General features: G+C 46.2%; 2 protein-coding genes and 1 long non-coding RNA gene across 3 annotated transcripts in view; 1 reads left to right on the top strand and 2 right to left on the bottom strand.

The window, feature by feature from the left end:
- Window positions 1-16,779, bottom strand: part of LOC309562622 (uncharacterized protein) — a gene marked incomplete at its 3' end in the record, with an annotated part of 500,517 nt that overhangs the window by 75,744 nt on the left and 407,994 nt on the right. The window contains exon 12 of the mRNA XM_082266875.1: window positions 12,080-12,301. Coding sequence (XP_082123001.1) covers window positions 12,080-12,301 — 222 coding nt within the window. The remainder of the gene's footprint in view (window positions 1-12,079; window positions 12,302-16,779) is intronic.
- LOC309562780 (uncharacterized protein) overlaps window positions 1-16,779 on the bottom strand; it is a 215,418-nt gene that overhangs the window by 31,685 nt on the left and 166,954 nt on the right. Inside the window, exon 2 of the mRNA XM_082267084.1 lies at window positions 10,658-10,711. Within this exon, the coding sequence (XP_082123210.1) occupies window positions 10,658-10,711 (54 nt within the window). The remainder of the gene's footprint in view (window positions 1-10,657; window positions 10,712-16,779) is intronic.
- LOC309563021 lies at window positions 6,443-10,326 on the top strand. Its single transcript, XR_014225682.1, has 3 exons — window positions 6,443-6,658; window positions 8,422-8,959; window positions 9,168-10,326. It is a non-coding gene; the product is annotated as an uncharacterized lncRNA (long non-coding RNA).

The raw sequence follows: 16,779 nt of genomic DNA on the forward strand, positions 1-16,779 counted from the left end.
AGTATGTAAACTTCTGGAGGGGATGATAAGGGACTATATCGTAGAGTTTGCTAAAGACAACAACATCATCAGCAGTAATCAGCATGGGTTTAAAAATGGGCGTTCTTGTCAAACCAATCTCTTAACATTCTATGAGGAGGTGAGCTGTTAGCTAGGTAGGGGGAGACCAGTGGATGTGGTGTACCTGGATTTCGCTAAGGCGTTTGATACAGTTCCCCACAAGCGCTTAATTTATAAAATAAGGTCGGCAGGTATCGACAGCAAGGTTTGCTCTTGGATACGGAACTGGCTAAAAGGGCGTGTCCAAAGGGTGGTAATAAACAGCGCAGACTAGTCTGAGGTGGCAAGCTGGGTCCCCCAAGGCTCAGTCCTGGGACCAACCTTGTTTAATTTATTTATAAACAGCATTGAGGACGGGATCAGTAGTTCGATATCAGTTTTTGCAGATGACACAAAATTGGGCAGGGCAATAACTGCACAGCATGAAGCAGATATCCTACAGAATGACCTGGACAAAATAACGGAGTGGGCAATGACATGGCAAATGAGGTTTAATGTGGAGAAGAGTAAGGTTTTGCACTTGGGGACTAAAAACATAAAAGCACAATACACTTTAGGGGGAAAACCTATGGGGGAATCAAAAATGGAGAAAGATCCGGGAGTCTTGGTAGAGGATAGACTAGGCAATAGCATGCAATGTCAAGCGGCAGCTGCCAAAGCCGGCAGAATATTAGCATGCATAAAGAAAGGGGATGTATTCTAGAGATAAAACTATAATCCTTCCACTTTATAAAACTCTGGTCCGACCGCATCTGGAGTATTCTGTCCAGTCCTGGTCTCCAGTCCTCAGGAGGGATGTGTTGGAGCTGGAGAGAGTCCAGAGAAGGGCAACTAAACTAATTAGGGGATTGGAGGACCTTAATTATGAAGAGTGTCTGCAATCGCTTGACTTATTCTCCCTGGAGAAGAGACGCCTGAGAGGGGACATGATAACAATTTACAACTATCTCAATGGTGATCTCAGCATAGAAAAAAAGCTATTCAGTCGAAAGGATTGCATGAGGACTCGAGGGCATACAATGCGATTAGAGGAGAAGCGTTTTAACCTCAGGCAACGTGGGGGGTTCTTTACTGTTAGGGCTACAAGATTGTGGAATTCTCTACCACAAGAGGTCCCTCACTGTTGGCTGATTTCAGGCCCACTCTTATAATGAAGGTTTGGGTTATCCTCCTCCTCCCCATTATTGTCTGATCTCAGATTCCCTCTTATTATTATAAACCCCTCTCCCCCCCTTATAGCGAGGGGCGGAGATATCCACCTTCTTCCCTCACTATTTGTTGATTTTAGGCCCCCTCTTATAATGAAGGGTTGGGTTATCCACCTCCTCCCCATTATTGGTTGATCTCGAGCCCTCTCTTATAGTGAAGGGTGGTGTTATCCATCTCCTCCCCATTATTTTCTGATCTCAGATCCCCTCTTATTGATATATACCCCCTCCCCCTTATAGCGAGGGGTGGAGATATCCACCTTCTTCCCTCACTATTGGCTGATTTCAGGCCCCCTCTTATAATGAAGGTTTGGGTTATCCACCTCCTCCCCACTATTGGCTGGTCTCAGACCACCTCTTAGTAATATATACCCCACCCCCCTTTATAGCGAGGGATGGAGATATCCACCTTCTTCCATCACTATTGGCTCATTTAAGGCCCCCTCTTATAATGAAGATTGGGGTTATCCACCTCTTCCTCCATTATTGACTGATCTCCGACCCCCCTCTTATAGTGAGGGTGGTGTTAGCCACCTCCTCCCCCATTATTGGCTGATCTCAGACCCCCTATTATAGTGAAGAGCGGAGATATCCACCTTCTTCCATCACTATTAGCTGATTTCAGACCCCCTATTATAGTGAAGTGTGGGGTTATCCATATTCTCTCTCATTATGGGTTGCCGAGCAGGATCAAGGCTACACAGAGCAATATGGGCGAGCACCATAATTATTCAACCAAAATTCAAAATCTAGAGATTGGGATCAAATTTCATTTACAACCCGAATCTGAACCTTATTCCTTTGTTACGGGAGACTGCTAAGAAGAGAAGGTGACACATCTCCAAAATGAAGAGAATGTTACGGCCCCGTAAGTGGAGGAATGTTCTGACTGAAGGGGTTAATCTAGGTTTCCGCACTATATATGTGTGTATCATTATCTGCTGGAGATAAAAGACGTCACAGTAACTATGGAGGAAGAGGACGGACATGAAGCGCGGGGGGGGGGGGGGGGGGTTACTGTGTGTAAATAGAAAATAATATCTTAATACCTCCTCTGCTGCCACTTCGAGCAACGTCTCCTCTCTACTTCCTCACGACTCACCTCTCACCCGGAACTTCATATTTATACCTGACATCACTTCCTGTTTGTCCCTGACATCACTTCCTGTTTTCCATAAAGATTTATTAAGATCACCATCTTGTGGCGCTCAGAGAAACCACAGCCGTCTCGTAGTTTGAACACGACCTTGTAATTTTTGCCATGTGTAATGGATACAATAGGACAGTCCTGAAATTTTGAATACTGTCCCATCATGTCCTCAGCCCGCAGGTTCCAGGACGCTGTGTAGAGTGGCAATGAGGTGATGATGGCTGAAACAGTGCCAACTTAAGAGCATTAAAGGGCCCGGGCAATACAGTGCACTGGGGCCCTGCCTACACAATCAACCACGAGAATAAAAATGCAAATTATCGATAAGGCGATATTATTTGTTACAGCAGTGCCAGGCTAATGACAGCTTCCAAGTGGTCCAAGTGGGTCCGGTGAACACACACACGGACGGGAGTCAGACTCAACTGTCCTGTGTGTGCCTGTTCCCGTGGAGGCAGACAGGCATTCCTGTAGATGTGGGCTTCCCCTCCACAGCCCAATTGGCCTGACCGCAGCACAGGGCAAACAGGCGCTTGCCACCTACTAAGTTCGGCGGTGGGATGCACACGGGAATGGAATCGGGAATATTGCTTGGCTGGGCCCATTTGGTAAGATGGCCCTGGGCTGAAACACTCTCAGGCGTCCATCCCAGGCACTGCAATTATATCAGACTGTTGGATGAAGTGATCTCCGATAGTGATAGTATAACTCCGAGATCAGCAGATATTTTATCCCACTGATACCAGCGTTGGGGCTTATTTAACTTTCTTTTACAAAAGCTTTTATTGTCAGCACAAGCAAAAGAGCCAGTTGCTATATAGTGAAAAATTGTGTCAACTAAGAAACGTTATGGTCCTGGGACAAACAAGACTGCACGCAAGAGGACCTTTAGAGGTCGACAAAATTATGGAAACAAGTACGGTAAAAGAACAAAATTGTTACCTTATATGATGTTGGACCACCTTTGGCATCCAAGACGGCCTGAATTCTCCTGGGAATTGACAAATATTTTCTCGCCAGGTCCACCTTGCTAGTACCGGATTGGACCCCCTTTTGCCTTCATTCTTGGTGGCATAGATTCAACAAGGTGTTGGAAAAGTTCCTCAGAGATTTTGCTCCATAGTGACATGTAGCATCACGCAGTTGCTGCAAATTTGTCGACTGCACATCCGTGATGCCAATCTACTGTTCCACCACATCACAAAAGGTTACATACTGTGTTTGTAGGATTGTTTCCTTGTGTTTGCTATAAAACCTATTCCTGGTTTTACTTATTGGGCACTTTTTGGTGATTGGGTCCAGCAGGGAAACCCCAGGGAAACCCCACTGAAATGTATTTAGAATTGCTTTAGAACTGGGACTCAATCTTTCCCTGGATTCAGAAACTGACCATTACTCCGCTTGACCGCACTCCCCTCCAATGTCTTTTCCATGATGTCATGTCCTCTGTTAAGCGGTATAAGCGTAGTGTTATCCCATTTCTACTGAACGCTGCCAAATGCTTGATCCCGAGACACTGGAAGCAGACTTCTTGCCCCACCCTAGCTGAATGGAAGCGGGAGGTGAATGGGGTCATGAGAGCGGAGCATAGGGTTTATGATCTTAGGGACCAACTAGCTCTTTTTATGGACATATGGTCGGGATGGATGTTTTGTTCTGATGAGATCCCTGACGCGTAGAGTTTTTAATGTGGGGGACACTGTCCTTCTTCTCTATTCCTCTCCAAGTCACGAGATACGGTACGCTACGTGTGCTGAATGGGCGATAATAGGGATTTAATGCTCTCCCTCCCTCGCTTGTCTTGATATGTAGTCCTTTATATGCTTTGCAGCCGCTTCACTGCCTCACTTCCTCGCTCTTATCCTTCTGCTCTCCTTCTTCCTCTTCGCCTTCCTTCATTTTCCTTTTCTTTTCTTGACTGTTTTCCTTCTTCTCCATTTTCTGGGTTTCCTTTATTTTTATTTTTTATTCGGATTCTTACTGTTTCACGGCAGTCCTATAATATTATTGCACTTGGTATCTGCCAGGACACACTTGGGCTGGCAAAGGGGATCATCCCTGAGACGACCAGTCCAAGTCGGTGGGCAAGTCCTGGATGGGGATTTCCTCTGTTTGGCCTATACGCACACTCCTTCTATTATGAGGGCTTGCCCTGTCAAGGTGACTACTAATTGTTATGACAATTGCCATACGTGTTTTATCTATGTAAGTGCCGGTTCACACTAGTACGACTTGTCAGGCGACTTGGTGAGCCTGGCAAGTCGCGGACCGTCGTGGTCCATTGTGTAGTACAGGACCGGTTCTAATAGGAGCGACACAAGTCGCTCCGACTTAGAAAAAGGGTCCTGTACTACTTCGGGGCGACCTGGAGCGACTTGCATAGACATTCATTTTATGAAGTCCGCGCAAGTCGCGCCGAAGTCGCGCTGCACGCGACTTCACAGGTCGCCCCCTAAGTCAGAGCGACGTAGTGTGAACCGGCACTAGCTGTCTTGTTTTGGTTTGTTATGTATAATCCTTTGTTTAATAAATAAAGATTATTAAAAAAAGAATTGCTTTAGAAGCCCAGCACCCTATCCCATTGCTCTTTTGGGACTGCACTCCGCCCTTGATGGAACCTGGGCGTTGGTGGTTACAATGAGGGAGCTTACCAGGGAACCCAAGATTGTCCACCGCTACATCTTACCTGGATTTAGTAGCCGCAGGTGTGGAACTCTCGCCAGTAGGGACTGCTCCCGGGTATCCTTTATCAGCTGTTTCTCCGGCCCCTCATTTCAGAGGATATCACTTTTTGGACTGTATCATGGTTTGGAGCTATCGAATGGTACCCTGGGATCGCAGCCACTTCATCAGGATCAGACCTAAATTACTGATATTATACTTTATGGGTGTCTCTGTTCCATGTACTCCTCTGTAGGCACCAGGCTGTCTGGGGTGGGCATTTCTAAGGATAATGTGTTTAGGCTCTTATCTGATTTTGTGTGGTATAAATTCTGTGCACCTAAGCTAGTGTCGTGTAGTTCTTTGATGCAATCTCCAGTTATAATCCCTTGTGCCTTTGTTCCAGCGGCGAGGAAGCAGCTCTTTGGCAGATCTACCCAGTCAGGGTGTCAGGAGTCCCTCACCCTCTGGTTTGCTGATCCTCCTCTCTCTGGTCCCCACTCACCTTTCGCTATATTGCTCCCACACTGCGCACTATGTGTGAGATTGATAGTTTCTCCTGCTCCAGTCCTCCAGCTCTGCTGATCCTCTGCCACTCAGTCCTCTCTTTCCAGACCCAGTTTACCTACCCGCTGCTCCACGCTGCACACCAGATGAACCATATATATATCTACAGGAACCGGAAGTGACTGCTGATGACGTCTTCCTGGTTCGCTTGTTGGTTTCCCAGTGCATCCTGGGATATCTCATAGCTGCACTACCTCAAAAACCAAGGCAATGCAAACTGTGAATAAAAGCCCCCCATAGGCTGCAGGTGCTGTTAGCGAGTGTTGTCATAGACTTCTATGGAGGCGCTTTAAAGCAACAAGCAACATGGGAAACACGGAAATAGGACTGTACGCTTACCATTTTATTTAGTGATAGGTGCTTTGATTGCCATTTAGAGTGCTTTAAAAAAGATTTTGAGGGGCTTTTATTCAGAGTTAGCTTCTCTTTTTTTCCGAAGGTATTGCAGGTGCAACATGGGAATGCTATAGGGGAAGTTAAGTGAGGACCAGGTAGGATCGTCAGTGCTGGGGGACCGGAACAGGAGAAACTAGCAATGTCACACATGGTGCGCAGTGTGGGAGCAATATAGTGAGAGGTGAGCATGGACCGGAGAGAGAAGAGGATCCCCAGAGCATGGTGTTTCTACTGAGTAGGGCATCAGCAGAGCTGGGGGTTACCACTAAGTGGGGGATCAGCAGAGTTGGGTGTTACTACTGAGCGGGGAATCAGTAGAGCTGGGGGTACTACTGAGCAGGGGATCAGCAGAGCTGGGGGTACTACTGATCAGGGGATCAGCAGAGCTGTAGGTTACTACTGAGCAGGGGATCAGCAGAGCTGGGGGTTACTATTGAATGGGGAGTCAGCAGTAGAGATGAAAGAAAAGTCAGTCTCTCTTAAAGTGGCCTCCAAACCAAGGAAAGGATCATGTCTAGGTATTATGAAGCTCCCACGGCATCCACTCTTCAGCCATGTGTTTTTCGAGGATGAGAGCTGGTAGGTACTACTGAGTGGGGGATTAGCAGAGCTGGAGGTTACTACTGAGCAGGGGATCAGCAGAGCTGGGAGATACTACTGAGTGGGGGGAATCAGCTGAGCTAAGAGTTACTATTGAGCGGAGAATTAGCAGCGCTGGGGGTATTGCTGAGTGGGCAATCAGCAGAGCTGGGGGTACTATTGAGTGGGGAATCAGCAGAGTTGGGAGTTACTACTGAGCTGGGAATCAGAAGAGCTGGGAGTATTACTGGGTGGGGCATCAGCAGAGCTGGGAGACACTACTGAGCAGGAGATCAGAAGAGCTGGGGTTACTACTGAGTGGGGGAATAAGTTGAGCTAGGAGTTACTATTAAGCGGAGAATTAGCAGCACTGGGGGTATTGCTGAGTGGGGAATCAGCAGAGCTGAGGGTATTATTGAGTGGGAAATCAGCACAGCTGGGAGTTACTACTGAGCGAGGAATCAGAAGAGCTGGGGGTTACTACTGAGCTGGGAATCAGAAAAGCTGGGAGAACTACTGGGTGGGGCATCAGCAGAGCTGGGGGTTACTACTGAGCTGGGAATCAGAAAAGCTGGGAGTACTACTGGGTGGGGCATCAGCAGAGCTGGGAAACACTACTGAGCGGGGGATAAGCAGAGCTGGGGGTAACTACTTAGTGGGGGAATCAGCTGAGCTAGGAGTTACTATTGAGCAGAGAATTAGCAGCGCTGGGGGTATTGCTGAGTTGGAAATCAGCAGAGCTGGGGGTACTATTGAGCGGGGGATATCAGCAGAGTTGGGAGTTACTACTGAGCTGGGAATCAGAAAAGCTGGGAGTACTAACGAGCTGGGGATCTGCTGAGTGAAGATACTAATGAGCTGGGGATCTGCTGAGTGAAGGTACTAATGAGCTGGGGTTCTACCGTGCCCCATTTAAAAACAAATAGAAATCAACACACACAGGGCTTCATTAAAGCTTGAAAAAAGCATCAAAAAAGAATATTGAAGCGATAGGCACTTTATTGTGTGTTAAAGTTAAAGCAAATGAAAATGATCCCTTAAAGGTCCAGACAGCGTGGAACCCTTTTGTGTTCTCTGAGGCTGCTCTCTGAGTGGGTGGAGTCTTTTAGGCGCTCAGCGGGTAGCAGACTGCCAATCTCTGCTCGTATCCGTGGTCAGGCGTCTTTGCAAGCTCTGGAGGGCGGTCAGGATGTTGTGAGCTGCCGGGTAGTAGCCGGATGGAGCTGGATTTTGGAGAGGCAGCAAGCTTTGCCTCTAGACACGTTCGGCCATCTTGCCAGTAGCCTTTCATACGTTATAAAGATTAGAGGAGCCGCGTATTTTTTTATTTCTAGTATTTAATATTTATAAACAGAAAAAACATTTACAAAAACGGTGTTCAGAGCCAGGGAGTGGTCAGATTCTAGAATTTGCATCATAAACATCAGGCCTTGTTAAACCCAGATTAAAATAGAATTTCCAAGCGGGGAGAGGGGCCGCTCAGGAGATAAGTTTACCATCTATAAAGCCCCAGATTCCATATACACTTAAAAGGTTTCCATGTAGGTCTCCATAATAGGATCTTCCATCACTGCACCCCATAATTCTAAATGCCCAAAAACACTGAAGTATAACCACAAGTTCTAGGGCGCACCTGAGAGGCCAAAACCAACACAAACAAAAAAAAACAAACAAACAACAAAAACAATAAAATGGAAGAGAAAGGAGAAAGACCACAAGAAGTAGGGGATGGGTTACAACTGAGTGGGGGATCAGCAGAGCTGAGGGTTACTACTGAGCGGGGAATCAGCGAAGCTGGAGGTTACTACTGAGCGGGGGATTAGCAGAGCTGGAGGTTACTACTGAGCAGGTGATCAGCAGAGCTGAGGGTTACTAATGAGCAGGGAATCAGCAGAGCTGGGGGTTACTATTGAATGGACAATCAGCAGTAGAGATGAAAGGGAAGAGAGTCTCTCTGAAAGTGGCCTCCAAACCAAGGAAAGGACCATGTCTAGGTATTATGAAGCTCCCACAACATCCACTCTTCAGTCATGTGTTTTCGAGGATGAGAGCTGGCAGGTACTACTGAGTGGGGGATCAGCACAGATGGGAGTTACTACTGAGTGGAGGATCAGCAGAGCTGGAGATTACTACTGAGCGTGTAATCAGCAGAGCTGGAGGTTACTACTGAGTGGGAGATCAGCACAGCTGGGGGTTACTACTGAGAGGGTGATCAGCACAGCTGGAGGTTACTACTGAGCGGGTAATCAGCAGAGCTGGGGGTTACTAATGAGCGGGGAATCAGCAGATCTGGTGGTTACTATTGAATGGGGAATCAGCAGTAAAGATGAAAGAGAAAGTGGCCTTCAAACCAAGGAAAGGATCATGTCTAGGTATTATGAAGCTCCCACGCCATCCACTCTTCAGCCATGTGTTTTCGGGGATGAGAGCTGGGAGGTACCACTGAGTGGGGGATCAGCAGAGATGGGAGTTACTACTGAGTGGAGGATCAGCAGAGCTGGAGGCTATTTTTGAGTGGGGAATCAGCAGTAGAGACGAAAGAGAAGAGAGTCTCTCTGAAAGTGGCCTCCAAACCAAGGAAAGGATCATGTCTAGGTATTATGAAACTCCCACAACATCCACTCTTCAGCCATGTGTTTTTGAGGATAAGAGCTGGGAGGTACTACTGAGCATAGGAATAGCAGAGCTGGGGGTTACTACTGAATGGGTGATCAGTAGAGCTAGGGGTTACTAATGAGTGGGGAATCAGCAGATCTGGTGGTTACTAGTGAATGGGGAATCAGCAGTAGAGATGAAAGAGAAGAGAGTCCCTTCGAAAGTGGCCTTCAAACCAAGGAAAGGATCATGTCTAGGTATTATGAAACTCCCACGCCATCCACTCTTCAGCTATGTGTTTTTGAGGATGAGAGCTGGGAGGTACTACTGAACGTGGGAATAGCAGAGCTGGCGGTTACTACCGAACAGGTGATCAGCAGAGCTAGGGGTTACTAGTGAATGGGGAATCAGCAGTAGAGATGAAAGAGAAGAGAGTCTCTTCCAAAGTGGCCTTCAAACCAAGGAAAGGATCATGTCTAGGTATTATAAAGCTCCCATGGCATTCACTCTTCAGCCATGTGTTTTTGAGGATGAGAGCTGGGAGGTACTACTGAGCGTGGGAATAGCAGAGCTGGGGGTTACTACCGAACAGGTGATCAGCAGAGCTAGGGGTTACTAATGAGCGGGGAATCAGCAGATCTGGTGGTTACTAGTGGATGGGGAATCAGCAGTATAGATGAAAGAGAAGAGAGTCCCTTCGAAAGTGGCCTTCAAACCAAGGAAAGGATCATGTATAGGTATTATGAAGCTCCCATGGAATCCAGTCTTCGGCCATGTGTTTTCGAGGATGATTATCAAGGTGAGTTCTCTGATGTACAACAAAATATGATTCACATAGAAGACATTTGTAAACAAATGCATCGTAACGGCTGTGTGGGTTCTCCGATGTCTCCTAAGATCAGACTTCTGTAAAAAAAAAAAAATCCCCCGCACCGAGGGAAGGAATACAGCTTCTTCCTCGTGTGAGATCTTTGATGTCTGACGAGTTTATCTTTCTGTACATAACATTTCTTTCATTCGGTGCAGGAAGACAACCTTGTCCTCGTGTGGCATATCTCATGTTCAGTAAGACTGGAAAAATGCGTAAAACATTTCCCACACTCATTGCAGGAATACCGCATCACCCCTAAGTGAGTTCTTTGATGATTAACAAGTTGGCATTTTCTCACAAAAGATTTTCCGCACTCGGAGCAGATATGCAGGTTCTCACCCGTGTGTTTTCTCTGATGTAAGGTAAGACTGCTCTTAACTGTAAACCTTTTCCCACACTCAGAACAGGAATACAGCTTCTCCCATGTGTGAGATCTGTGATGTTTGAGGAATTCTTCTATACGAGAAAAACCTTCACCGCACTCAGAACAGTAATAAATCTTCTCATCCATGTGGGTCCTCAGATGTATAGAGAGACTTAATTCAGAGCTAAAACATTTTCCGCAGTCAGGACAGGAAAATGTCTTCTCCCCCTGAATTCCGGCACCATCCCCCACAGTACAAGGTTGCGAAGAGTCGGAGGGATTCCATGGTCTATCCACACTGTGAAGTCCACCATCCCACACAGTATGAGGTTGCTCAGAGTCTGAGGGATTCCATGGTCTATCCACACTGTGAGGTCCACCGTCCCTCATAGTACGAGGTTGCTCAGAGTCTGAGGGATTCCATGGTCTATCCACACTGTGAAGTCCACCGTCCCTCAAAGTATGAGGTTGCTCAGAGTCTGAGGGATTCCATGGTCTATCCACACTGTGAGGTCCACCATCCATAGTGGAGCTCATTGTCTTTTCTCCTCCACAATCTCCTGTGATGTCCTCATCTTCCATTTTACAACCTGGAGATAAACTGAGACGATCCTTTGAGGGTTTCTCCATGGCGTGACCTGGAAAAATATAAAAACATCATCAATAGATCTGAGAGGGTTAGTTCACTTCCATCAAGATTCCATCTGGATCAGATAGATATGAGTGAGCAGATGTTCTCTGTGAATGTCCCAACCAGCTGGGACTCTCCCCCCTCTTCAGTCAAAGGGCCTTTGGTCCTCCTCCCAGATCACTTCTACATTTACACAGCCTTGTCAGAAGAGTAGGAACCAATGGGGACTGGGAGGTCCATGCTCTTTACACAACCACAAGCCTAGGCACTGGGTCATGTGACCTCTGATAAACAAGAGGGTCAAAGCTTCAGAATTGCAGACCTTTTACCATAGAACAATGATCATAGGTCTAGGCTTCTGGTGATATGCAGCACTGGAGGGAGCTTTCTCTTGGAGAGATATGTGTTTCAGTCTTTATGTCCCTTTTCATCCCAACAAGACTGGTAATAGAGTTTTATGGTAACATTTAGCTATAAGTCCACTGGAAGAAGAGGGACCAACCTAAGAAAGGCTCAATCTGTGTTCTCATATCTGTGCTACTGTAACTAGGAGTGACACACAACCTAATACTGCCAGCTGAACCCCAGGACGGGTATCAGTACAGGGAGGTGACCATTATTGGCTGATATCACTCAGCTCCCGCCCTACTCTGGTCCAATCAGTGAGCAGTAACAGAGCAGAGATAAGAGAAGAATATATTACGGCTCACCTGTGCTGATCTCTGTAGGAGTGTCCTCCTCTATGAATGTCCTCGTCATTCCAGCCTCCTCCGTATATTGCTGATCATCCCTCACATATGTCTCTTCTACTTCACCCTCAACTAGCATGTTCATCAGATCTTCACCCTAAACCAACAGAATGGCAGAAAATAACATCTGTAACATAGAAGTATTTATGATGTGAGATCACATAGAAAATATCATCTTGTAGAGTCCACACATCGTCTCCACATGTCAGAGTGTTCAATCACTTTATGTCCCCGACCCTCAACTCTACCTGATGATGGTGAGGGATGGTGTGACCTTCCTGTGTGGAATCCCGGGAATACAGAGGACGGGGACATCTCTCTGGTGGGTTCCTGGTATTAGGTGGCTCCATTGTAATGTCCCTATAGAGATCCTTGTGTCCTTCAAAAAGCTCCTTCATCATACCATACTCGTCATCCTCATTTTTTAGCTCTTCTTTAACATCAACGTTAAACTCACTTAGGTTTCCAATCTAAATATATAATAAAAATGACATCAATGGTAACAATGCAGATAATGTACAGATCCTAATGATACTATCAGTGATTGTTCCTCATCTACCTGATGATGGTGAGGGATGATGTGACCTTCCTGTGTGGAATCCCAGAAATACAGAGGATGGAGAAATCCCTCTGGTGGGTTTCTTGTATTAGCTGACTGCAGCACGATGTCCTTGTAAAGACCTTTGTGTCCTCCAGAAAACTCCTCCATCACACCATACTCCTCTATGACAACAATATTATAATCCCAGAGGTTTCCATTCTGAATATATAATAAAACATTGATTGTAGCAAACATGATTGTATAAAATCATAACTACCAATAATTGTCAATCATCTACCTGAATGTGAGGGATGGTGTGACCTTCCTGTGTGGGATCCCAGAAATACAGAGTACGGGGACATCTCTCTGGTGGGTTCCTGGTATTAGGTGGCTCCATCATATCTTTGGGTTCTTCTGAAAGCTCCTTTATCACACCATACTCCTCATCCTCCTCTTGATTCTCTTCCTCAGGAACGATATTATACTCCCTGAGGTTTCTATTCTGGATAAATAATACAAATTTTAGTGCAACAAACAAGCCTTTGTATAAATCAAAACTACCAGTGATTGTTCCTCATCTACCGGATGATGGTGAGGGATGGTGTGACCTTCCTGTGTGGAATCCCGGGAATACAGAGGACAAGGACGGCTCTCTGGTGGGTTTCTGTAGATAGATGACTCCACCATGGTGTCCTGGATCAAATCTTTGTGTCCCTTTGGTATCTCTGACTCCTCCATCACCCCATCCTCATCATTCTCCTCTTATCACTTCTTGAACATCAACTCTCTCTTAGAATCTCTCAGGTTTCCACTCCTAATGGTACTATCGGTGATTGTTCCTCATCTACCTGATGATGGTGACGGATGGTGTGACCTTCCTGTGTGGAATCCCGGGAATACAGAGGACAAGGACGGCTCTCTGGTGGGTTTCTGTAGATAGATGACTCCACCATGGTGTCCTGGATCAAATCTTTGTGTCCCTTTGGTATCTCTGACTCCTCCATCACCCCATCCTCATCATTCTCCTCTTACCACTTCTTGAACATCAACTCTCTCTTAGAATCTCTCAGGTTTCCACTCCTAATGGTACTATCAGTGATTGTTCCTCATCTACCTGATGATGGTGAGGGATGGTGTGACCTTCCTGTGTGGAATCTAGGGATGCACCGATCCGATATTCGGATCAGATATCGGCCCCGATACGGGCAAAATAGCTGGATCTGGGGATCGGTAAAATTAACAGATCCACAGGCCGATCCGGTTTTGCTCTTTATAGCTTGAGAGGGAGCAGAGAACAGCTGTCAAAGAAAAAAAAGAGCCTCCTGCAAATGCCTTTAAACTCTCCCAGTTAAGTAAACACAATGATTACAATGTATCTTTTCGTTCCGTCTGCCGGAGGAGGGAAGTTTAACCTCTTAAAGACTAAACCCATGACATTTTAGATTTTGAATGCACAATGTTATAAGGTATCTGCCGATACCGATACCGATCCCGAAGTATTTTTTTGTTATAAGCTCACAAAACAGTACTTCCGGATCAGACTCGGGATCGGCAATTTCACAAAGCAAAAGATCGGGATCGGGACCAAAAAAGTCGGATCGGTGCATCCCTAGTGGAATCCCGTGAAAACAGAGGATGGGGACAACTCTCTGGTGGGTTTCTGTTACTATGATGATGATGTCCATGTAGAGACTTTTGTGTCCTTCAGAAAACTCCTACATTATACCATACTCCTCATCCTACTCTTCTTTAACAAGAATATCATCCCCAAGGTTTCCACTCTGAATATATAATAAAACATTCATAAAATAAAACATAGCAAACATGCTTATCTATAAATCATAAGTACCAATAATTGTCAATCATCTACCCGATGATGGTGAGGGATGGTGTGACCTTCCTGTGTGGAATCCCGGGAATACAGAGGTCGAGGACATCTCTCTGGTGGGTTTCTGTTATTAGGTGGCTCTATCATGGAATACACAGGACGTGGACATCTCTCTGGTGGGTTTCTGTTATTTGGTGGCTCCATCATGGAATACAGAGGACGTGGACATCTCTCTGGTGGGTTTCTGTTATTTGGTGGCTCCATCATGGAATACAGAGGACGTGGACATCTCTCTGGTGGGTTTCTGTTATTAGGTTGTTCCATCATGGAATACAGAGGACGTGGACATCTCTCTGGTGGGTTTCTGTTATTAGGTTGTTCCATCATGGAATACAGAGGACGTGGACATCTCTCTGGTGGGTTTCTGTTATTAGGTTGTTCCATCATGGAATACAGAGGACGTGGACATCTCTCTGGTGGGTTTCTGTTATTAGGTTGTTCCATCATGGAATACAGAGGACGTGGACATCTCTCTGGTGGGTTTCTGTTATTAGGTTGTTCCATCATGGAATACAGAGGACATGGACATCTCTCTGGTTGGTTTCTGTTATTAGGTGGCTCCATCATGGAATACAGAGGACGTGGACATCTCTCTGGTTGGTTTCTGTTATTAGGTGGCTCCATCATGGAATACAGAGGACGTGGACATCTCTCTGGTGGGTTTCTGTTATTAGGTGGCTCCATCATGGAATACAGAGGACGTGGACATCTCTCTGGTGGGTTTCTGTTATTAGGTTGTTCCATCATGGAATACAGAGGACGTGGACATCTCTCTGGTGGGTTTCTGTTATTAGGTTGTTCCATCATGGAATACAGAGGACGGGGACATCTCTCTGGTGGATTTCTGTTATGAGGTTGTTCCATCATGGAATACAGAGGACGGGGACATCTCTCTGGTGGGTTTCTGTTACTAGGTTGTTCCATCATGGAATACAGAGGATGTGGACATCTCTCTGGTTGGTTTCTGTTATTAGGTTGTTCCATCATGGAATACAGAGGACGTGGACATCTCTCTGGTGGGTTTCTGTTATTAGGTTGTTCCATCATGGAATACAGAGGACGTGGACATCTCTCTGGTGGGTTTCTGTTATTAGGTTGTTCCATCATGGAATACAGAGGACGTGGACATCTCTCTGGTGGGTTCCTGTTATTAGGTGGCTCCATCATATCCTTGGGGTTCTTCAGAGAGCTCCTTCATCACTCCATACTCCTCATCCGCCTCTTTATTTTCTTCTTTAGGAACATCTGATCCTTGTGTCCATTTGAAAACTTCTTGATCACACTATACTCCTCATCTTCCTCTTGATACTCGTCTTTCAAAATAATATTATTATCCCTGAGGTTTCCACTCTAAATATATGTGGGTAGGTACAGCGTGGTGCGGCGGCATTAAACACACTAAGTCCGAGTGCAAATAACAAGACTCGTATTACAGGAACGGCCCCAAGTATAAAATAAACAACCCAGTGGGAGGGTGCTACGCTGGGTAAAAACCTCACAGTTCTGTGCAAGCAGGTTCTGATGCATCGACAAGGTCTGTCTCTGAGGGCGGAATGTGGCCTGGCCAGTCCAAGCCCAATGGGGAGGATTTTAGAGTAGGATAGCGTGTCCCTACTCATCAAGGACCTTTTCCTGTTGCTAATCACTTTCTATGACAGATCGGTAGTCTCCCCCTACACTATCCACATGCAAAAATGCACACCTAAGCCGAAGGGCAGGCATTTAAAAAGGCTCTGCTGACCCAAGATGGCTGCTAGGGTCATCTGAATGTAGCGTAGCAAACCGGAACGCTGGCTCTGGGGTCAAGGAAACCATAGAGAAACCAGATATCTCCTGACTTCGTCTCCAGGCTGCACTCTGGTCGAGTGCCACCTATAGTGGAGGAAATAAACTCCACCTGCCTACACTCTCCCCCCTCTTTGACAGATGCGGTCGTTGGTAGACATGTGCAATTCATTTTGGTCCGAATCTAAATTTTGACACATTTTTAATTATTCAGATTCGGGTTTTGGGTATTTGGAGATTCCAAGTTTCTGAATGACAATAGTAACGAATCTCACTGAAATTTATTTGGTTTCATTTTGTTTTATTCGTTTTCTAACCAATTTTTAATTTTCAGAACAATTTGAATTGATCTAAAAATGATCAACTGATCCGAATTCTGTGAAGAACAGCTGGTTGTTAAGGAGCGGACCAGGAAGTCGGTCACCGACAACAAATCTGTTGTGTTTTTATTACCTCTTTGAGCACTTTTCGGTGAACGAGTACCCCTACTCATTCACATAGGGGGGACCAGGGATGTGGGGGCCCTCTTGCTAAAGGGGATTTGCAGATTCCAATAAGCCCCCTGCCCCCAAATCCCCACAACCACCGGGCCAGGGTTGTTGGGAAGAGGCTCCTTTCCCCATCAACATGGGGACAAGGTGCTTTGGGGGGGGGGAGTCCCTCCTGCCCCCTTTGTTGCACCCACTCCCATGTTAAGGGTATGTGGTCTGGTATGGTTAAGGGGGGGGGGTGTG

Source organism: Pelophylax lessonae (genome assembly GCF_965119305.1).
Source record: "Pelophylax lessonae genome assembly, chromosome: 9".
NCBI classification, from domain to species: Eukaryota; Metazoa; Chordata; class Amphibia; order Anura; family Ranidae; genus Pelophylax; species Pelophylax lessonae.